General features: G+C 47.8%; 8 protein-coding genes across 8 annotated transcripts; 4 read left to right on the forward strand and 4 right to left on the reverse strand.

Annotated features, from left to right (window-relative positions):
• Nucleotides 1-669: 669 nt before the first annotated feature.
• Nucleotides 670-1995, forward strand: FPOAC1_008522 (uncharacterized protein; the record flags this gene model as incomplete). The annotated part of the gene is made up of 3 exons (XM_044852963.1): nucleotides 670-732; nucleotides 825-1002; nucleotides 1058-1995. 3 exons carry the CDS (start codon nucleotides 670-672, stop codon nucleotides 1993-1995), a joined length of 1179 nt encoding a protein of 392 aa, XP_044705633.1.
• Nucleotides 1996-2081: 86 nt separating this feature from the next.
• Nucleotides 2082-3605, reverse strand: FPOAC1_008523 (uncharacterized protein; the record flags this gene model as incomplete). The annotated part of the gene is made up of 1 exon (XM_044852964.1): nucleotides 2082-3605. One exon carries the CDS (start codon nucleotides 3603-3605, stop codon nucleotides 2082-2084), a length of 1524 nt encoding a protein of 507 aa, XP_044705634.1.
• Nucleotides 3606-6946: 3341 nt separating this feature from the next.
• FPOAC1_008524 (uncharacterized protein) lies at nucleotides 6947-8517 on the forward strand (the record flags this gene model as incomplete). The annotated part of the gene is made up of 2 exons (XM_044852965.1): nucleotides 6947-7241; nucleotides 7967-8517. The coding sequence occupies 2 exons, from the start codon at nucleotides 6947-6949 to the stop codon at nucleotides 8515-8517; spliced, it is 846 nt and encodes a 281-aa protein (XP_044705635.1).
• Nucleotides 8518-9100: 583 nt separating this feature from the next.
• FPOAC1_008525 (uncharacterized protein) lies at nucleotides 9101-9520 on the reverse strand (the record flags this gene model as incomplete). Its single annotated transcript, XM_044852966.1, has 1 exon — nucleotides 9101-9520. One exon carries the CDS (start codon nucleotides 9518-9520, stop codon nucleotides 9101-9103), a length of 420 nt encoding a protein of 139 aa, XP_044705636.1.
• Nucleotides 9521-10482: 962 nt separating this feature from the next.
• On the forward strand, nucleotides 10483-10854 carry FPOAC1_008526 (uncharacterized protein; the record flags this gene model as incomplete). The annotated part of the gene is made up of 2 exons (XM_044852967.1): nucleotides 10483-10676; nucleotides 10740-10854. 2 exons carry the CDS (start codon nucleotides 10483-10485, stop codon nucleotides 10852-10854), a joined length of 309 nt encoding a protein of 102 aa, XP_044705637.1.
• A 2049-nt stretch (nucleotides 10855-12903) lies between these two features.
• Nucleotides 12904-15166, reverse strand: FPOAC1_008527 (uncharacterized protein; the record flags this gene model as incomplete). Its single annotated transcript, XM_044852968.1, has 8 exons — nucleotides 12904-12922; nucleotides 12979-13209; nucleotides 13263-13342; nucleotides 13398-13521; nucleotides 13615-13627; nucleotides 13690-14053; nucleotides 14119-14594; nucleotides 15064-15166. The coding sequence occupies 8 exons, from the start codon at nucleotides 15164-15166 to the stop codon at nucleotides 12904-12906; spliced, it is 1410 nt and encodes a 469-aa protein (XP_044705638.1).
• Nucleotides 15167-17201: 2035 nt separating this feature from the next.
• On the reverse strand, nucleotides 17202-18368 carry FPOAC1_008528 (uncharacterized protein; the record flags this gene model as incomplete). Its single annotated transcript, XM_044852969.1, has 2 exons — nucleotides 17202-17821; nucleotides 17888-18368. The coding sequence occupies 2 exons, from the start codon at nucleotides 18366-18368 to the stop codon at nucleotides 17202-17204; spliced, it is 1101 nt and encodes a 366-aa protein (XP_044705639.1).
• Nucleotides 18369-20214: 1846 nt separating this feature from the next.
• On the forward strand, nucleotides 20215-21246 carry FPOAC1_008529 (uncharacterized protein; the record flags this gene model as incomplete). Its single annotated transcript, XM_044852970.1, has 2 exons — nucleotides 20215-20371; nucleotides 20423-21246. 2 exons carry the CDS (start codon nucleotides 20215-20217, stop codon nucleotides 21244-21246), a joined length of 981 nt encoding a protein of 326 aa, XP_044705640.1.
• Nucleotides 21247-21509: the final 263 nt, after the last annotated feature.

The following is a 21509-nucleotide window of genomic DNA, read 5'->3' on the forward strand; positions in this document are numbered from 1 at the left end:
CAATCCATTAACAAAGACCCCGCCTGAAACCTAAGGCAACGCCCCATTTGAGGTAGACAAAGACTTTTCAAAACTATGACTTACATGAAAACAATGGGTTTATTAGTCTCATTGGATACCTTGAGCACTTCGGAACTGTGGTATAGCACAATTTCATGCATTTGAACCCTCAAAGTGTTATCATCCCTCCTTCTCTTTCCGATATCGCTTTCTCATATCTTCCCGTGTCATTTTGCGTTGCCAGAGCATTGGTGGGGTTTCAGAGGGGTCAATGGCCGGCGCGAAGTCACGTGAAAGCACTTCAAATTATTAATTGCATGTTGGCTCTGTAAGCAAGCGGTGAAATTACCTACAACCAACTAACTAACTGAGCTTGGACATTACAGGTTGACTGGAGGATGAGACCTTGGATGAAAGCGTAGACTCATCTACCAATCAACAACGTGAACCGAAACTACCTGCCTTGTTGGCTACCTACGCTCTGATCTAAAAAAAGGCATCTAGAGATTAAGTTGCAAGACAACAAGATACTCAGTGACTCACCATTGAGTCGACAAAAGACATTCAAAGTCAATGACATCGAGGCGTCTTTTTAATTGTTTTCAGTCTTCAGTCACCAGTTGTTTCAGGACTTCAAGTCTCAGGATCCAAGCCTCCAACTTTCGCAAAATGGCTTCATCTACAGCAGTTCAGCCCGTTAATGGCTCTAGTTACGAACCCAGATACATTGATGTATGTTTAATACTCACTGTCTCTACAATATCCATCACCACTGGTTTTATACATTTGATATTAGATCTCGTTAACACATGGTTTACTAGTAGATTGGCATCAATCTTACCGACCCCATTTTTCGAGGAAAATACCATGGCAAAGAGAGACATCCTGATGATCTCGATGCCATTATCGGAAGAGCTCGTGAAGTTGGCTGTACAAAACTCATAGTGACTGGCTCAGATCTGGCCAATTCCCGAGATGCCCTTACCCTTGCCAAAGATTATCGTATGTTTCTACCCCTGTTTATCAATCAGATAATCTGACTAAATCTCGTCAACAGCCGGGACCATCTTTGGGACTGCAGGCATCCATCCCTGCAGCAGTGCCGTCTTCAGCGAAGCGGGCCCTTCTCGCGAGTCTGAGCACACAACGCCATGCGACCCTGATCCTTCAGCTCCGGTCTCGGAAGAGCACCCTCCTTGTTCAACAAAGACCGAGAAGCTCATTTCAGACCTTACGTCTCTTGTTACAGAGGCACAGGCCTCAGGCCAGAAGAGCCTTGTTGCCATGGGCGAGTTTGGTCTGGACTATGACCGTCTGCACTATTGTTCCAAGACTATCCAGCTTCACTCATTTGCTGCCCAACTCAAAGTCGCTGCTTCGATATCTCCGCAGCTCCCACTGTTCTTGCATTCCCGCGCCGCTCACGAGGACTTTGTCCGGCTCTTGAAGGAGGCTTTTGGCGAAAAGCTGGAGAAGTTAGAGAAGGGCGGCGTGGTGCATAGTTTCACTGGTACAGCCGAGGAGATGCGCGAGCTGATGGACTTGGGATTGTACATTGGTATTAACGGGTGCAGCTTCAAGACTGTCGAGAACTGCGCTGTCGTCAAGGAGGTCCACCTCGACCGTCTCATGATCGAAACTGATGGACCCTGGTGCGAGGTTCGACCAAGTCACGAGGGTTACAAATACCTGATCGAGAAGAAGAAAGATGCCCCTGAGAATGAACAGAACGGAACAGCTTCCACTGAGCCTACGCAGAAACCTCAAAAGCAGTCCAAAAAGAACCAGAAGAAACAGCCCGAGGTGCCAGAAAGATACAAGATCGTCAAGAAAGAGAAGTGGGAAGATGGAGCCATGGTCAAGGGACGCAACGAGCCTTGCAACATTGAACGGGTCGCCAAGATCATTGCGGGAATCAAGGAGGTCAGTATCGAAGAGGTTTGCGAAGCGGCGTGGAAAAACACAGTAAAGGTCTTTGGACTCGAGGAGAACTAGAAACTTTTTGACATGTTGATTTGTCTTGGGGGTATCAAATAGAGAAGAAAGACATAGACCAAGCACCATATAGATCCAACACCTTTTCATATGCCAGAGCCTTTGTACCCACGTATCCGTCCATGCCTCACAAGTCCTGTCGTCACACCCTCCTCGCCCGTCATCCACCCAGGCATCCGTTCCCCATCAATTATCCCAGCCTCGACAAGTTGTCGCACACCTGCCCAGACGTGAGTTCCTGAGAATGTGACTTTGACTGTGGGCGTCCATCGTTGAGATGGGGTTGCATCGTTTCTGTTGTCCTCTTCTGTTGTAGCATTTGCCTCCTGAATGACTGCGGTAATCTTGCTCTTCCGTCGGTTTTTGCTGCCGTGTTCTGTGTTGCCCTGCTCATTCTCTTCGCCTTCTGGTTCGCTCAAGTCCACACCTGTAGAAGGAAATGGATCTTGTATGACAACGTCAACCTTTTCCACTCCCTTTCCATCCGTAACAATAGCCGAATCACCAAATCGAGCTTTTGCAGTAAGCCTTGCCTTTTTCGATGCTTGTTGTGATTGAGTCAATGGCGCTCCACGCTTGAGGTTGTTGAATGACGATTCTCGAGACAATGGTGGACTTGGAAGAACGGTGTCCAATGGCGACACTTTTGTTGATTCGCTATAATAGATGCTCCAGCCACCTCCTGCAGCGTTTGCGCGACCAGACCCGTTCTTTTCCAATAAGGCTTCCAGGTTCTTGCTGGAAAGGTTGCCTGCTTTGAGGGTGTATCGTTCACGAGGACGTGAGAGGGCTTTGGGAACTCCATCGACGATCAAGCTTTGCAGACTCTTCAGATCACCCGAAGCGACAGAACCAGTGGCCTGGGATTTTGTAATGTAGAGTGAAGGTGATCCGTCTGGAAAAGCAATGTACACAGTTCTTGACGAGTCGAAGTTGGTCGCAGTGCCAGCAGCGTCTCGACCTGACAGGGCAAAGTCGGTATTGTAAGGGGAGTCAACGACAAATATCCGTAAGAGCAAGACAGGTATATCTTTTGGTCTGTGAAAGTGATAATGTGCCTTGACGTCCGGTAACACATGAGTCTGAAGGTTTTGTAGGAATGTTGAGGGATGAAATCGTGGAATTGTCAGGTTCTCTTGATCGACCTTGAGCACTTGGTCTTCGCCAGCAGCTTGAGATGGCTGCTTCAGGGGCAGAATCGAATATGCCGTCCATCTTTGAGATGTTGGATTCTGTTCGAAATAGGCCATGTCTACCATGGCCAATTGGTATAGCGTCAGGCCAATCCTCCAGTCACCTTCAACAATTCTGCTAACGACGTCTCTTTTTGACCCTTTTTGGTGTTGCATGTCAATGTAAAGTTGATGCAAGTCGTCAACTGATTGGCAGGGAGGGTAGAGGTCATCGCTTTCTTCATCATCATCCTCATTCCTCCTTTCGATATAGGGTACCGCATTGGGTAGACTCTCATCGTCGAGCCAGTCTAATGCCAAGGAAATAAGTGACTCTCGCGATAGTCGACTGAGGCTCTTGGTAACAGCAGGATTGGATGCATCGACTCGTAATGAGGATGGTAGCCTGGCTGTTGTTGGAATTGCGAAACGGGCCATTGTTTTGTTGTTTGTTTTGTTTTATATCAACTCAGTCACAAAGACTGGAGTTGGGAATACAAAATGATGCATACACAAGGCTAAGCCACAAGTCTCTTTTCCTGACTGGTGCTGAGTTGAACCAGGGTAGTTTATTGATCTCTTAGAATAGAATGAACCTGATAACCTGCTTATAGATTCACTCATGGGACGCGATACATTCACTATAGAGTCGCGTTTCTTACCAGACCAACAAGGAATAGCAGCATGCACGGGCCATAAGTCTTGTCCAACGGATTGTCTCTCCGGAGCCGCTCACGTGATAGCCAAGCACATGATACAAACACTTCCTGGAGCAAAAGGGCCGTCACAGTGAGGTCCATCAAATCTGGTCGCCGACTATGGCAAAGGGTATCGTCCCTCAGAACCATCTTGTTTCATCTTCCGCTTTTCTTCGGGATAACAATCTCACCATGAAAAAAGGAGTTGAGGCTGAAGCTCGGTTTTCAATGAGTGGACTCGGAGGTGAGTATGGACGGATTCGGAGATGCGATTGAACTCAACTGATTGGTTGGGAGTTTTCAATGCCTCATTGCTCTTGTCAAAGACCAGATAAGACGGTTCCACCACTAAAGGGACAGCATTCCGAAGAGCCTCCACTGTTAGTCTGATGAACGTTACCGTTGAACTTGAACCTGACCTTGACCTGACGGAGGCAAATTATTGACGACACTGCGGTCCGCCCTAGGAATTGATTTTCTGCAACGGTTCAGGGCTCTCTTTGCATTGGCTTTGTAGGACCTCAGAGGCCCCCACGTAAGCCATGAACAGGGGGTATGACGTTCTGACTTGGCTTGCACTGCAGATCCAGTCCGGCAGATTTCAAGGCCACCAAAATGGACTGTGGGAACGAAGCAATTTCGCGAGGTATCCTCGATAGAATAAATAGATCCGAAGTAAGGCAGCTTATCACTCAGATCCTCGAAAATATGTGTCAGGAATTCCCTTTAGTGATCTGGGGCCGTAGGCGAGCGGGTTATTTTTCAAACCGGGGACACTTTCTTTGTTGGAGTTTGTGCGGTGGCTCCACCTCCAACGGGGAGTTCACGGAAGATGTGCGGGTGAAAGCTCGATGGTTCCGGGTGGAGACAATTTTGGAGTTTGGGTTAATAGCTTCAGAGACTATTAACCAACAAAATGGCCAATAGTTTTGCCTTGGATCATCTTACTTAGGCGCGTAAGAGAAATAAGTCCGTTTGGCCACTTGAGAATCCATTAAAAATCAGCTGTGCCGCATGGCAGCCAGTACAAGCCGTGGGAGAGTCCCACGAGGCTGGGCCTAATCTATGCACGACGACAGAAAGAACATGTCTTGGTTGACCCTGGACATGGTCGAGACGAAAATGTGATTAATTGTCGACCATGCACATATATGAGTGGGGGGCGAGTCGAGTGGTTCAATGTGTTACGATGGCTATAGATCGGCCTTTCAGAGCCGCTGATCTTAAGAGTGACTCTTGGATTTTGACGAGAGGGGAATCTTTTTCCAAGTCCAACCTGTCGAGAAATAAGGCTTTTCATCTACCGAGTGTCACTAGCGAAAACTCATTTGTGCGCGGATTATTTACACCGATTTTTCGACCCAACGCAAGAAGCTAGAGTTAGCGAAAATCAAAGACAAAGTCTTATAATGATGGGGTCAGTCCTGAGTCCCATGGCATGGCAGAATACGGAATTGAACAAACTCCCCGAAGCTGTCCGAATACGCCTCTGCAGGGAAAGGGTTCGGGTGGTTGTGTGACCATCGCCCACGTTCCGTGGCGTCCACCCAGTTTCGATTTTCCTTCATGAACGAATGAAGCACGTCGTCTTATGTGCCACTCCAAATTAAGAGGCATGTGCAAGTGGGGGGTATTGAGGCTCTTTATCCGCTATACCTTGCCGCATGAGAAATCATCACCGATTGAAACGAACCGACCCACGTTGGCTGGCAATCCTAGACTCTGGCAGAATAATCACTCATATGAATGGTAAAGGACACTTGGTGAATATTGGAAACCTAGAGACGAAGAAAGTACCCATGAAATAAGCGATATCCACACCCGCCCGATACCTACCTACCTATACAGGGGGCGGGGAGTTGGAATTTTAACCACACAATTGAACACAGTGAATGAGTGAGTGCATGGTCCTGGTGATATATGTACCTATGTAAGAATTGCTTGTCAAAGAGAAGCTGCATCCTTCGACTTGGCTGCATGATATCTTTAATCTGCAAAGCAAATCACATCTCTCTTATAATCCATACCTAGCACATAACATCAGCGGCCTTTTGCTCTCCAGGCCCGCTGCTTACGGCGCCTGTTCGAATGACCGATTGTGGTAAAAACAGCACAACGCAGGGTCTTGCTGTAACTCTAGTGGTCATTAACGTGGGGCGGGTGGGTGTCATGGTTTGACGCGAGGGACTTGAAAGTCAATGACGGTTCAAGTTCCGGCTGATGATTTGAATTATTCAGCAAAATGCCGGCCCATATGCAGGTCATCCTGATCCGAGTCGGGGGCTTGGTAAGCAAAATTTTCTGGTCTTGTTGTCCATCACAAAACCTCTATTGAGTTGCGAAAGAGGAAATTCAGCGACAAATGCAGACAGACCAGTAAATTGAGATGGGTACGAACAAAGAACATCAACAAACATAATCACAAGATCATGTTGACATTAACATTGCGACATTCACGGCTATTTGCTCTCCTCCTCATTCGCGGAGATGCCCCCATGTTCTAGGCCACCGTCGTCGAAAAGGTTGGGTCTCGTTACAACTAAGCCTTCCCAGGGAGGGTCCTTCACATCCAGTCACTGTGCTCGGTTCACTACCCACTAACCCACCGCCCACGGACTCCCCAAACATCATGGAACCCACTCCACTAAACCCATATGCGTAGTGGCTTCGGCGTCAATCGGCCTTGCAAGTTGCACCCACTTTCAGAAAACCAACTTGACTTGCCTTGACCCCAGCGCACTTCTTCCTTTCCTCCACTTCCATCCCCAAACCTCCAGAATCGACCTCGGAATAAACTCATTGTCCATATCTACCACTCTGGGATAGATACGACCACGAACGCTCGAATTTCCTACCGAATACGCGGCCATCGAATTGTGACTGTCTGTCATTATTGAGTCATCTCCAGCCGTTGGCAAATTTGTCTGCACAGACCCCGCCCATAGGCTGAGCCGTTTCCGGACTCGACCTACATTGAAACATCAAACGACCATCGATTGACTATAGGAACGACAAAGAAGCAGTTACTGCTTTGAAAATCAATTGAAGGAGGAGTCATTGGTCTCGTTGTAATCCATAAAAATGTCAAACTTCAACGGCCGTCGCGGCCCCAACGTGTCGCAGTATCTCCGTGACCTCAACGCCATCAACCGTCAGGAGAATGCTCACGATGAGCCTTTCAACATGGAGGAGGATCTCGCTCTCTTTACCAACACTCAATTCTTTGATTTTGAGACTGGACAGAATACCGACTATCAGGCTCATCCTGCCAAGGTCGACATGGAGGCTTCCCAAAGCACTTCTCCTTCGGACGGAATGACCCCGGCTCCCTCTGTCGTGGGTGATATCGCTGCTGGCAACTTTGATTTCATGCAGGGTGAGTTCTCAACTTTTCTGTGTTATACGACATTTCCTACCTCAGAATGATGCCGGGATTTGGATCGAGAAGACGGAGCACTTGAGGTAGAGGGATCTGCGTCAAGACAGAGCATCAGTGCCATTGCGTTTTATCGCAGAAGACGGAGGTTTCCTCTGACCACCTTCTTCTGGGCTATTACGAGTGGCCGAGACTTGATATTGAAGCAGTACTTCTATCGCTTATGCTGCTCTCTTCACTTCACCATGCACATGGCCACAGTCCAAGCGGATAGCCAGGACCCTTGCGTGAAGCCCTCGAATGGGCAATGAAGAGCGTCTTACCGCTATACCAGCATTCAGCTCTACTTACCCCACCCTTCTTGGGGACCTTTGTCCCAAGCTGTGTGCCTGCATAGCGCCCTTGGATCATTGGGACAAGTTGTCCCTCTATGCAGGTCTGCGTGAGTGCGGCAGAGGTCTAGGGTCTCAAGCTGGACACTAGTGGCTATATGGACGATGGTGACTATGGCGCAATATCTCGTGATTTGCCGATACTAATCACGACATCACCATGCATCCCTGCACCTCACTACCACTTCCCAAGTTGGGATAGCCTCTTCCCCAGACCTCGAGTGTCTCTGCAAGATAATGACTACTCATCAACTCCACAAGCCTATTATCTCTTCCTCTACTTCAGTCATGATACTTGACTCTTCTCGACATCAACTGACCATACCATGGCAGGCGACTTCAGCTTCCCCGACTTCGCAGGTCCTTATCCATCAACCCCCATGACCGCCTTTGCCGATGGCGCTCAGAACTTCGCTCCTCTGCAGCCTAGTGCTCCTGCCAACTACCAACCTGTGACACAGCAGCAGCAAGCTCCCCAATTTGCTCAGCCTGCTGCCCCCCAGCCTTCACTCGAGAAGCGCAACTCTGAGAGTGCCGGCAGTTCCGGACGCGGATCCCTGAACTTTGAAGAAGCATCCCGCCATGCCGCTGAGGAGGACAAGCGAAGACGCAACACTGCCGCCAGTGCTCGCTTCCGTATCAAGAAGAAGCAGCGCGAGCAAGCCCTTGAGAAGTCTGCTAAGGAGATGTCTGAAAAGGTGTCTGTCCTGGAGAGCAAGGTGTCACAACTCGAGACCGAGAACAAGTGGCTCAAGAACCTCTTGGTTGACAAGAACGAGGGCAACGACGAGATCATTGCTCTGTGGAAGGAGTTTTTCGCATCCAAGGCTACCAGCAAGCCCGAGTCAAAAGCCAAGTCGTCCGTCAAGGATGAAACAAGGTGATCCAACAAATATATAAAAGTGAAGCAAAATCTTGGGACGACCTTTGTGAAGAAGGCCGACGGCGTTTCTTCTGACTCGGTTTGCATCTAGTGGGGGCTATGTGGCGTTATTTCTGATCTTTTCAACAATATCTGGGGGTATAAGGAGCATGATGATGATACATTGGGTATGGCTATCAAGGCTGCCCAGCACGGCACATACACAACATTAAAATTCACGGGGTATAGCGAGGGGGTGGGAGAGGCGGGTATACATATACGGTTGCTTAAAGCAATTGATAGAAACCAGTCTTTGGGTTCGGTCGACACGAGAGACTGGGTGGAGGTTTTTGTTTTACTTGTCATGATATCAACGGGTATACGATAAATCGTTTCCGTACCTAGTTTCTTATTCCATGTTCAACACTCTTTGGTCCGAAGAAACCATGCTTTTTTTTATTAAAAAAAAGGCAGTGTCTATTGAGTTAATAATAGAACTCTTCTCACATCCAAAACTGCCTACCGCTTTCATTCATGCCGTAACCATATATCTTTTGCTTCTTCTTATTAACCAGAATTGCCCCTTATGAATATGTATCTCACTTTCACTTCTGCTCCTCCTCTGCTGCTGCCTTTTTCGCTTTAAGGATGTCCAGCCGTTCCTTATTTCTCTTTCCCAACAATCTCAAGGTCTGCGCTCTTTCATGCTCTGTCATGCCCGCCCAGTTTCCAATTCTGCCCATAGTACCGTCTCTGTTGACCACGAGGGGCCCCATGGAGTCGAGCGCGACGGACTCTCCAACACGTAGCTCCGTCACGCCATCTCCCCTGCTGTTGGAGGAGGCGGTGTCTGAGCCTGGGGCTGGGAGTGGGAGGGGGTTCTTGTTGCCATTGGTCTCTGCCTGGGCAGGCTGCTGCTGATCGTCGCTGGACATTGTGCTAGAGAAGCGAAAGGCTGATGATGGTGTGTGGCGGTTGTATTTGTTTAGACGTGTGATGGCAAAGCGCGGGAACCGCTTGAGCATAATGTGGTTTGGCTTGTGTTGTATATGGCTTCACTCGTTGAATTGAGTGAATGTGTTTGGCAGATACCAGCAGAGATACAAAAGCTCTCACTGGGAATAGCCTCAAGTTTATAGATTCAATGAGTCTTGGATTGCTTATGAGGTTTAGTTATATTGAGAAAGTGAGAGGTTGTAAGTGTTTATTCAGTAGAGCGATTGGTAGGATTTGTTAAGACCATGATGGAAAAAAATGGAAGCTGATGGTGCAGTTGTGAGGCTAACCACTAAGAATGGGGCCCCTGTGTGTTTGTTCTAGAACTAGGTACCTAGCCGCGATACTCACCAACCGCATAAACAAGGAAACCGGAATATCGAACTGCATCAACTGATGACTCTAAAATATTCCAAGCGATGACGGTGTTTACTGATCTACTAATTGTAAAAACTGGTTCAGTACGTTATTAAACTTGTGTGAAATCGGCAGAATAACCAGCTTTCATTCTAAACTTCAGCTTTCCATATATTTAACACAGCCCAGCTGCGTATGCACAGGCCTCGGGGTTAGAAACTTGATAATACTACTTGCAAAAGAGATAAAATATTATCTTAGGCAGTGCTTTTATGACATGTTATTTTCGCTCTTGGATTATTGATTTGCTGTGTCCTAACTAAACCCCAAGTTTCCTGCCATCCTGTAGGTGCCTGCCTCGCCAGATTCAAAACTCCACCGATGCATACTATTGTGCTCTATCCTGCTAAGCTCCCCTCTCTCACTTACCATCACCCCCATCACAGGTCATACGAGATGGTGACCCAAATATATGCAGACCGTGAAGATAATTTCACTTTGGTATGTAAACTTCAATTTGCTGATCAACCGCCACTAACCTTTCCTTTACCTTAGGCTGGCGTAACCCATACTCTGGAGGAACTTGCAGAGAACATCACGTTTGTCACACCCGCTTGCAATCGAGAGCTCCGCAATGCCTGTGACTCTCGCCTCATATCCTTGGCGTCTTGATATTGCTATTTCTACTCGTTGCCTGGCTGAGTCTTCGCGGAGTAGGCATGCTGGCTGGCCCGGCCACAACAACGAAGATAGCAGTGACGAGAAAACGGACGAAAAAGGAATTACCGACGACGATGAAAGCGATGGATACCGCCAGCAAGGAAATAAGTAACTCAGCCCCGGAAGAGCAAACCAATCACAAATGAAACACATCCTAACCCCCTTCCCAAGAGTACAAGAGTACGTTTCGCGCATCGATGAAGAATACTCGACCAGAGACGACGATGCCGACTTGCTTCGGTCCCGAACCTACCTGACCAAGTTATCTATAAGGCCCTATTTATAGAGCCACCGCATATCAGCCGCTTAGTCCCACCCTGCAAAAGAGCTTCGAGGCCACAGAAAACTTGATACAGCTTTCTTAAGAGGCAAATCGATTTGACCATTTTATGCCATATTAGGTCCGCTGCTACTTACCTGCTTGATATCCTAAGACTGGTCTAAAGACCTCGTGTACCCCCTAAGGCCCTATTCAACTCACCGCACCGAATGGTATAAGGCAGAAGCTATGGACTCCGAGTCAGAGGACGCCCATTACCATCTCTTTAAGCAAGCCGATGTAATTCCAAATTTCCGCGTGATAGGAATTTGGGATAATCCTTGGCTGTCTGGCGGAAACCCGCAAGACATGCTGAGGCCAATTCCTGTATTATGTGAGGGCCTTATGATCACATATCTAGACATGTACAGTGGCAACCCACAGTCAAGGAATGTACCACACCCGTATCGACCAAGTGCCTCTTTTGAACTTGATCGCATGCTCAGAGAAGGCCTGGAACTACCACGGCTGGGATAGTCTGGGCTAAACCGGGCCTGGCCACTGGTTCAGGGTTGTCCTGGATCAATGATCCAGGCAAGTCAATGTGCCAACGGATGCTGCGGTAAGTCGACAAAAGGTGCCGTGCCTGGTGTAGTGAAATCTCGATTTCTTTTACCTCTACACCGTGAAGATCCTCTGGCCCTCGGTATTGCAAGCCTTATATTGGCTACTATGAGAAAAAAAAAAGGCAATCTTCCACGCGAGAAGGGAATCCTCACGGGAGACTGCGTGAGACTCGTCACTCAGCAGTAAATAAGAAATGGTTTGCTGACGGAAACCCTCGAAAATGCTATAATTGCGAGTGAAATATTCCTAAGAATGCATTCCTTTATGGATATGCCGAGGGGAATCGCTGTTTCCGTTGGGATCAGTACCGACGTTCCAACTTTAAGGAGTGGGGCGGGGATACTGTATTCAATGATGAGGAGGAATGAAACGAATGCTCTATGTGTCATTTGAAGTGCGGGCCTCATCGCTACAAATGGGATTCTGAAATCCTTTGCTGTGATTGTGATCAAGCCCGCTGTTGTTTCAATTCTCGAAGGAAGATGTGTCCTACGCACTCCGATACACTCGGTCGATGCAGCAACCCAAGCTGCCAGAGAAAGTTTCCTGCAAACACAGGATTCTTCAGATTTATCAGAAACATCAAGGAGAATGTCTGGCGTTGTCTCGTTTGTGACTGGGCGTGGGCGCTATTTGGCCTCGAGATTCCCGAAGGACTCGACAAGGACTTCAAACTTGACACTGCCCTCCTCAACCCGTCTCCGTCATCGCTTTAACGCCATAAGCAGCAGTACTTGTGGCCATTATGCCATCCCTTTCACATGGACACCGGTTGAGGGTGGCGGTTTCAATTGCGACATTTGTGCTGGGCGACGTGAGCTTCCCACTATATCTGAAGGTCTTGGTGCAGCTGGGCATACATGCGGGAATCCAACATGTAGTAACACCAGCAACAACTACAACGGACACTTCCGATATATTAAAGGTACAGAGGGCCAAAACGATGACCCTGACCTGCTGCGCTGTACCATTTGCTTTCAATATCTTAGCAAAGGGAAGGGAGATGGTAAAGCCTTTCCTAAGTTCAGAGAATATGGAAATCCAGCTTGCGACCGAACCAACGGGAACTGGCAAGGTGAATTCTTAACCTTTAGCAGTGGGAAGGATGCATATCGCCGAGATCTGGATCTTATCCGTTGTAGGACTTGCTATAGTTATTACAGTAGACAGTATTAACTAAGTACAAAAGCCGATGGAGCTTTCTCTCAGGGCATCGAGGTGACGAAAATTAGTTGCGTTGCGATTCTTGTATAAGGTACTGGAATGCTCACAATAGAGCTAACCGCCTATAAGGAGGTATTTACTTTAACTTTAGGTTGTGATTCTCTCTCGACTTATTGGTCTAAGCCATACATCTTCAACGCATGACGGTCGTGATACTACATAAGAGACGTCCTCACACATCCAACTGTTCTGTGCTTACAACCTTCGCCAGCTTTCGGTTATTGTTTAGTTAAGCTTGCGGTGCCTATGTTATGTTAGCTTTGTATCCTAGAGAAATCCGCAAATTTCGCCAACACTTACTTCTGAACAACGCGCTCAATGGCGTCCATTCCCATCTTGAGGACATCCATGCGAGGACCGTATGAGAGTCTCACAAAGTGATGGCAAGGGGAGTCGAAAAGATCACGACGACGTGAAGGGTTGAGATCAAAGAAGATACCAGGAACCACAATGACCTTCTCCTCCAGACAGGCCTGGAAGAAGTTGAGACCGTCGGCGATGGTTTCGGGGAGACCCTCGAGGTTGAGCCAGCTGCATGGTGATTAGCGGGTGCCTATCGACTTCTTGTCACGGGTATTACTTACAGATAGAAGGTCGAGTCGGGCACATACTTGATGATGAAACCCATCTCGCGAAGACGTCGAACGACGTAATCACGCTTGTCCTGTGAAATTGTTAGCAAGGCCAATTCTCATAGGTCACGGCTGGCGAATACGTACCCGGAAGTGAGATTGAAGATGAATCATCTCATTCTGAACGAGGCTTGGCTCGAGCATAGGAATAGCGGCTTCCTGGAAAGGATGAGAAGCACCACCGTCGAGGTAAGAACCACATGAGCCAATGCTATTGCCGTGTTAGTTGTGCTTGTCCATGCAAAAGTCAAAACACCAAAAACCGGTCCAAGGTGACATTTCAAGGAATTGGGTCATAACTCACGCATTAATGTACTCTGAATGAATATTGTTAGCGTCGTTTTCATTGTCTTGCTTGTTTTGTGGTGGATTTGCTTACCCTTGGGTCCCAGGATCCAGGCGATTCTCCATCCTGGCAAACGGAAGCGCTTGGTGAGACCATCAATAATCAGAACGTCGTCTTCATCCACGTCTTCCACGTTCTCGGCTGCGCTGATAGTGGTGCCATCGCAGTTAGAAGTGTAGTTATATCCAGAGTAGAACTCGTCTGAGATGAAGGTTGCCCTCTCTCGGCAGAGGTCCTGGATTTCGGCCAACTCGGGATTTTGGATAACCCGACCAGTGGGATTACGAGGGTTTGAGGTCAGAATAACGGAAGTACCACGAGCAATTTCCTCAGCAATCTTGTCAGGATGAATGTGGTAGCCGTCCTCCTCAGATAGGGGCACGGGAATAGCGGCGAACTAGGAAATTTATCAGCACCCGACCATTATCAGATATGGCGGTTTTCGCCCGTTTAAAGACTCACATTCTTGAAGAGACTCAGCATTTCATTGTAGGCCGTGTAGTCTGGCAAGAAGAAGGACAGGTATGAGTTACCCAGAACGGCAGCGATACGGATCAGACCGGCACGACCACCGGGGACAATGGCAACATTCTCCCAAGTATACTGGCTCTCCTTTCCTTTTCGGTGGGCCTCGTTGTAGAGCTTGGCAACAGCCTCTCTCAGGGGCTTGATACCAGCTGTAGGGCCGTACTCACGGCCAGCCATGGAGATGTTGATGGTCTCGGGTCGGGGGAAGCAGCCCTCGATATCGTCCTCTACCTCGGGAGCACCCTGGCCAAGGTTGGCCCATGAATCGGGGTTCTCAAGGTAGCCATACTCGGAGGCTCGCTCTGTACACCAGATAACACCAGTGGATGATCGGCTGGCATCGAGACCAGCATGGGGCATGTGGCCTTCATGAGCGCTTCGGAACTGACGATGAACCTTGGATTGGAATTCTGTAATAGTCCAATTAGTACTCTGATATTAGAATTATGGTCTTGAAGCTGCGTTGCGATTTTAGTTGGTATTGAAGTTGTGGGGTACTGCAGCCAAGCTCCGTGGACAGCTCCAGGTAAGGCGGGTTTGGAGGGGTAACTAAGGTCAGGGGACTGACTGTACATAGGTGGACATGGAGGGGCAACCATGAACGACAGGGATCGAAGAGGGGAAAAGCCAGCCCAGAAAAGTAATGCACAGCAATCCAACGCCCCATTGGTGCCGGTAGTCAAAAGGCGGGACGGTGAGGGGAGGTGAGAAAACGGTGAGGAGAGTAGGAAGGTAGATGAGGGTTTTGGCTGGTGTGGGAGTGACAGAACGCAAAGTTCAAGACGAAGAGATGCAGCTCAAAGCGAGGTCTCAGAATCCCAAGACACACCAAAGCCGTCATGAGACAGCGTCAGGGCAAGGAGAGACATAAACACGTACCGTTGGTCGAAGGCTCGGTGGTACTGAAACGGCGGGCAAGCACCTTGGGCTTGGGTTCACCAGTATGGCGGTTGATAGAGAACTTGCGTCCACTAAACGACATGATGGGCGGTAGTAGGATGGCGCTTCGGTCTAGGATAGGAGTTGTTTGCGCAGGAGTTTGGAGAATATTTGGTTCTATGGCTTCAAACCAAATGATGATGATGCTGAGTAGGAATAGAGTAGGAGTCCTACGTTGGTTGCAAGGTCCCCGCTAGATTTTTGGGGGGAGGTTCTTAGTCAATGGAGCTCTAGCTTTAGTAGGTAGTGACGTCCAGTCATGCAAGTCAAATCGCAGTAGTAGTCGCGATAGTGCGAGATGGAACGGAAAAAATAATCGGTGAGGTAGAGAAGAAAGAAAGGACGAGAGAGAAAAAAAACAAGGTGGATGAATTTACGGGGTGATTGCAATATATTATAAGTGTAAGGCTTAGTACCTACCTACCTACGACATGATGGATCAAACCGGCCACCAAAAGAATTAGGGTGGGACCCAGGTTTGCTCAGGCTGGAACTTCCAGGTACTGTAGACTACTCCCTACCAGAATGCCTTGTATGTATGTGTATCACCAGCAAGGGAGAAGAAATGGTAGAAACAAAAGCCATTCAGCATCGAGCATGGTCTGTGAGTTAGCATTGACCTGACCTGAGAGGTAAAGGAGGAATGCGATTGGATTGAGCTGACTATCTCCTCAAAGGATTGTATTGGATGTATGCATCATGCATTGGACATTGACGGAAAACGGCATCTTTTTTGGAGCAACCATTTGACAGGAATAATTGTCGTCTTGCGTAATGAGGCGAGTAGCTCTGAATCGCCTCAAGCTCCATAATAGCTCACACCGAATGTTACAGACATCAACGTTCCCGCTATGACAATGCAATGCTAATCCTGGGGTACAGTAAAAAGAAATGGTCCCCCTTACCCTTTCCCCTTGGGCAAATGCTGATACGACTTGTCAGGTTTGTTTTGGAGTCGAGACGCTTCTCTTACAAATACCAGATACAGTTACAGTACATCTTCAGGCGTACCAGCTTTGTCCAATCATTCGTCTGCCCTATAACCACCCTGAATTCGTCTTTGACTATAGTGCCAGAAATAAACGACTTTACAATCTGTTGTATTCCCCGAATCAAGTATTTTTTCCCAATATTTTAGCTTCAAACTCGCTCATTTTGCCCAATATCGACCCGATCGGACTGACATGTCCCGAACAGGACCCGCATTGTAGAATGGCATAGGTAGTGACGATCTTTGAGATATCGTTACCTAAAACCTCTAACCCTGCCAAGTTCGTTTCTCCCCTTACCCACAATGCCTCCATCCATTCAACTCATCCGGTCCGATCTCAACCTAGACTCGCCGTCCAATATCAACTATCAAACCCGTAGCCATTAAACTATTGATAACTCTTCACCGAGTGAAATGTCGCGCATCTCTAGAAAAGGAAGCTCGGTATGAACCCGAAACTGAAATACCCTAGAATCTCGCTAGAACACCCTGGAAAGAACTGTCTTGACATGATATCGGCCAGGGAACACGTCCGGTTGGTCCCGATCTCAAGGGTCTTTGGTTAAAGAGGCTGGCGAATCATGAGACATACACGTTACTTGGACTCTGTGTGGGACGTTCTGTATACGGCGAGACTTGAGAATGGACTCCTATGTTCACCGTGCTCAACTCAACTACGCCGCGGAACGGGACGGCATCGCCGTTGCATAGACAAGGTGCACGGGAACTGTTTGCGTTATTCGCGCAATATCCTAGTACAATCTTTATAGCCATTCGAAAGGACTTACACGCCAAGGCCACTTACTTTTCGTCACAGAACGACGCAGTAAAAATATAGGGTAGCATCGACTCAAATAGTTTTACCTTGTCTCATACGCAAACCAAGGACGTGCAACAATGCATCGTAGTATGAAGAAAGATTCTCAACACGACATGTATTTTCATTTTAGACATGATTCTTATATGCTAGCTAATCATTTTGTAACCAAGTGGCCAAACCAAACGCTCCCAATTTTGATTCTTCAAACACGTAAGAGAAAATTTCCCAATTAACGCCACAACGATAAACATATGTCCAAATTCTCGATTAGCCCATCATGGATTTTCCAATCTCACTCTGCCAGTCCTCAGCTCGTTCAAAACCGTTGGAGTGTGTCTGGTAGTCAAACAGAGCCTTGGCAACGTCCTCCTTGGAAGTAAGGACAAAGGGACCGTACTGAATAACAGGTTGATCCAAGGGTGTACCAGCAATGATGGCTACTCGAGCGGACTTGGTGGCACCTGCGTCAACCTCAAAGTGAACAACGTCACCCTGAGGCTCAAAAACAATGTTGTGATACTGCTCGACAACGCGCTTCTGGTCATCGCTGCCAACAATGACCTGTCCCTCAAGAGTGTAGGCAAATGCATTCCAGTTAGGGGGTAGAGGCTGGGTGATCTTGCCACCAGGTTGGATCTCAATGTCGAGGAACCAGACGGGTGTATAGGCGAGGTCCTTGACTGAGTCGATGCCATGGCTCTGGCCAGAGATGACCTTTACGGTGACCTTGTCGTCGTCAACCTTGGCGATGGGGATCTCTGAGCCCTTGAGATCGCGGTAACGAGGTTCACAGGCCTTGAGCTCCTTGGGGAGATCAACCCAGAGTTGGAGACCGATGTTGGCGCTGCCGTCGGCATTTTGCTGGGGCATCTCTGCATGCACGATACCTGGGAAACAATGTTAGTAAGTCCGGAAATTTCAATGCGAGATTGAGTAAAAGGAAAAGTACATACCTTTTCCAGCAGTCATGAACTGAAGATCTCCAGCGGAGAGGGTGCCTCGGTTACCAGCAAAATCCTCATGGTCCATACCACCCTCAAGAAGGTAGGTAATGGTCTCTTGACCACGATGAGGGTGATCAGGGAATCCAGCACCAGGCTTGACAGAAAAGTGATCAAGCATGAGGAAAGGAGAAAAGTTGCGCAATTGAGGAGTACCAATTGATCGACGAACGCGAGCACCAGCACCTTCGGATTGCTCAACAGCAAGGAAGACCTTGCGAATAGCTCGGTGAACAGACATTTCGGTGGCGTAGAGGTGATGAGTGTCCTTTTGCTGGTCGGTAATCTTGTCGCTGTAGATATATGATAGAGGCGTAAGAGTCTTTAACACTTCAAAGGTAGAAGTCGCTGTGTCCTTGAAACGAGTCTGAAATAAAGCAATGGCAGATAAAGCGATGAATGCTGAGATGAAGATGCTTCGGAAAAGTGTCATGACAAGAGAGGACGGATGGGTAGAGGGATTTATATACTACGATGATCGGGAGTTGAATGAGGAAATGATTTTGCAAGCAACGACAAATCAGCAGAAATAGATGGAATATTAAGTTGAGCCATTGGGTCAGATCTAGAGGATTGTGGAGGTATTGGCGATGTTTAGTAAATGTTACATCAGCAGCTAGATTGAGGTTTTACCGCTTATAGCCACTATAAGTTGGGGGACTGAGATGGTTTGCTAACGCTGACCAAGGTGATGGTGTGTCTAATAAGTGGGGACAATTACTAAAGGCTTATCATGATACGCCATTTGCTGAGTGAGTATCCGTATTTCCGATTAGCCTTAATAACCTCATTCTAGAAGATCCAGTAGATGATAGTAAAGTTGCCCTCGAAGCTTTGGATATGAATAAACAACCAGAGTCTGATGGTCCGACTTGGCGGTATCATTTCTCACCTTCTTGCGGCCAACTATCACAATACCTTGAGGGAGAACATACAATCCGCTTTCATGAGAGAGGGGAAAGATTAAGCCAACGCTGTTCATGTAGGTCCAAAGAAGAACAAGTCTAGACACCTTGAAACTCTTAGTGTATAAAAACCCCAGAAGCAATGAGGCTCTGTTTCTCTCCCTGCTTGGCACGTTGTAAGGCTGGGAGGGGCCTCATATAGATAATCATCCCACCTGCGGTTGCCTTTTTGAAGGGTTCAAATACTTGCACTTTATGTCAGCTTATGACTTGTGTCTCGCAGTTGCGCAAGGCATTGAAATATATGCACTATATTTCTTTACACAGTTACAATTATCAATGTTGGCTCAATCTGTAAACACAAAAAGGACGTGGCTGTTCCCAATATACTCAATGCACTTGATAGAAATGCCTAGATTGAAGGACACAAGGTCATTACAAGGTTGATTGATAAGGCTACTGTGCCATTTACACGAGATAATTAGTGGGTGCACATGTATAGGCCGCAGTTACGGCTGACAGAAAACCACCTAATGACAAGACGGTGCTGTCTGATTTTGTGATTTCTGTCTACTACATGGGCGTCATGTCAGGAGCCGTTTGCACAATCTTCCGCATTCAGGGGTAGTCACTATTGGTATCAATCGCCTGTCTGAAACCAGCAGACTCAGAAAAAAGCAAAGAAACCAAAGGATCAAACAGGACAAGAGGTTCCAAGGGAATGGTACCGAGCTCAAGCGGCGACGTACAGGATTTACCATTGGTCACATCACATTGGATTCCTATTGCCAGGCCGGGCTGTGCTAGGATGGCAGCCCGGGGCTGAGTGTGTGCCACTAATGCACGTAATTTAGTTAGAGAGGGGCTGTCAGACATGAACGAAAAATGCCTTGTTAGGCTGCCTGAAAATTATCTACCTACAGACTGTTCAGGCGAACCATTCGAGTCTATCGCCGCCATGCGACCTGTGAGGCGACTGCGCCTCTGGGGGCATTGATCATGGAAGTAACAACAACACCACTAGAGAAACGCAAACATCGGAAATGAAATCTTCGTTAACGTTGTTTGGCCACAAGACGCGAATAGCGAAATTTGTGTGATATGCCTTGTATGCCTAGTGATTTTGATAGATACCTAGTCTAGGTACTATATAGAGACCATCAACAATGTTCAACATTACTAGAAATCATCATCATTCTATCAATAAACAAGCTTACTTCACACAGTAATAGCAAACACCAGCAACAAAGAGCTTATACACAACCAACCGGTCCGACTTTTAGAATTTGTCACTGCCACAAGCCAAATAAAAGTTAATCATTGCTCCTTCCAACAAAACTCACATAAAATAAAAGAGGCCACTTCTTTCTCCCAATGCCGCACGCAACTTCCTCCTCACCCAGAATGTTCAACCGTATCAAAGATAAATTCTCCACAAAGAAGTCATCAACAGACATGAAGAGCGACATGAATATGGGCAACTCAAACACAACCCCCAGACATGGTTACACTAATCCCTTCCTCAATACCCGTAAGTCACACTCCTCAGCTTCGTTGTCCTCACGACTAACATCTCTTGCAGCCGATGAGGCACCCCCTGCTTATGAATCAACCACCAAACCTTCTAATCTCGACATCCCTCGTCGAGGTGCTTCTCCAGCACCCAGCCTCTCCAGTGTAACAAGTGCAGAGGATAAATATGCTTTCCTTTCAACCTTTGATACCGTCTTCATCATTGACGACTCTGGGTCTATGGCCGGTCGATCATGGAGAGAAGTCCGTGAAGCGCTCAGCGCAATCGCACCAATCTGTACATCACACGACCCTGACGGTATCGACGTTTACTTCCTGAACCACCGCTCATCCGCCGTTGGATCTGGCACGCAAGCCCCCGGAGGATACTACAACATCCGTGACGCCAAGCAAGTTGAGCACCTTTTCAAATCTGTTCGACCATGCGGTTCTACACCCACTGGAGCTCGTCTGCACAGCATCCTCAAGCCCTACGTCTCGCACATCGCTCGTCGCGCCGAGAACATCGACTCGACCAAGCCGGTCAACATCATCATGATCACCGACGGATGCCCCACTGATGATCCGGAGAGCATCATTGTTCACCACGCCAGGAAGCTCGACCAGATCGAGGCACCTCCTCACCAGGTTGGAATCCAGTTCTTCCAGGTCGGAAACGAGCTTGGCGCCACAAAGGCACTCCGCGAGTTGGACGATGATCTTGCTGAGCAGGGTATTCGTGATATGGTTGATACAGCCACGTGGAACTCTACTACTTTGAACAACAGCCAGACCTTGTCTGCAGAGGGTATTCTAAAGGTTGTTCTTGGTGCAGTTGTGCGACGTCTCGATCGTCGGGCCACTCGTGGCTCTCCTCAAGGCCGCGGTTACTAAGCTTTCTATTTCTAGCGACGCGGCTCTTTAACCTTCAACGTAAATTCTTTCTTTTGTATGTATTACTATGGGGTGGTATGTTGCTTTTACTTGATACCACGGAGTTTCTGGAACTTAGAAGTTTAGATGGTGAGCCAGGTCAACAGTACTGGAAACATACTCTCACGAGATTCAAATCACAGGCTTCACTGCCTTTTTAGTGTACCAAAAAAAATTAATTATTATTACATGTAATGACTCATCTTGACGTCTCTCTTGGATAT

Source organism: Fusarium poae, chromosome 3 (genome assembly GCF_019609905.1).
Source record: "Fusarium poae strain DAOMC 252244 chromosome 3, whole genome shotgun sequence".
NCBI classification, from domain to species: Eukaryota; Fungi; Ascomycota; class Sordariomycetes; order Hypocreales; family Nectriaceae; genus Fusarium; species Fusarium poae.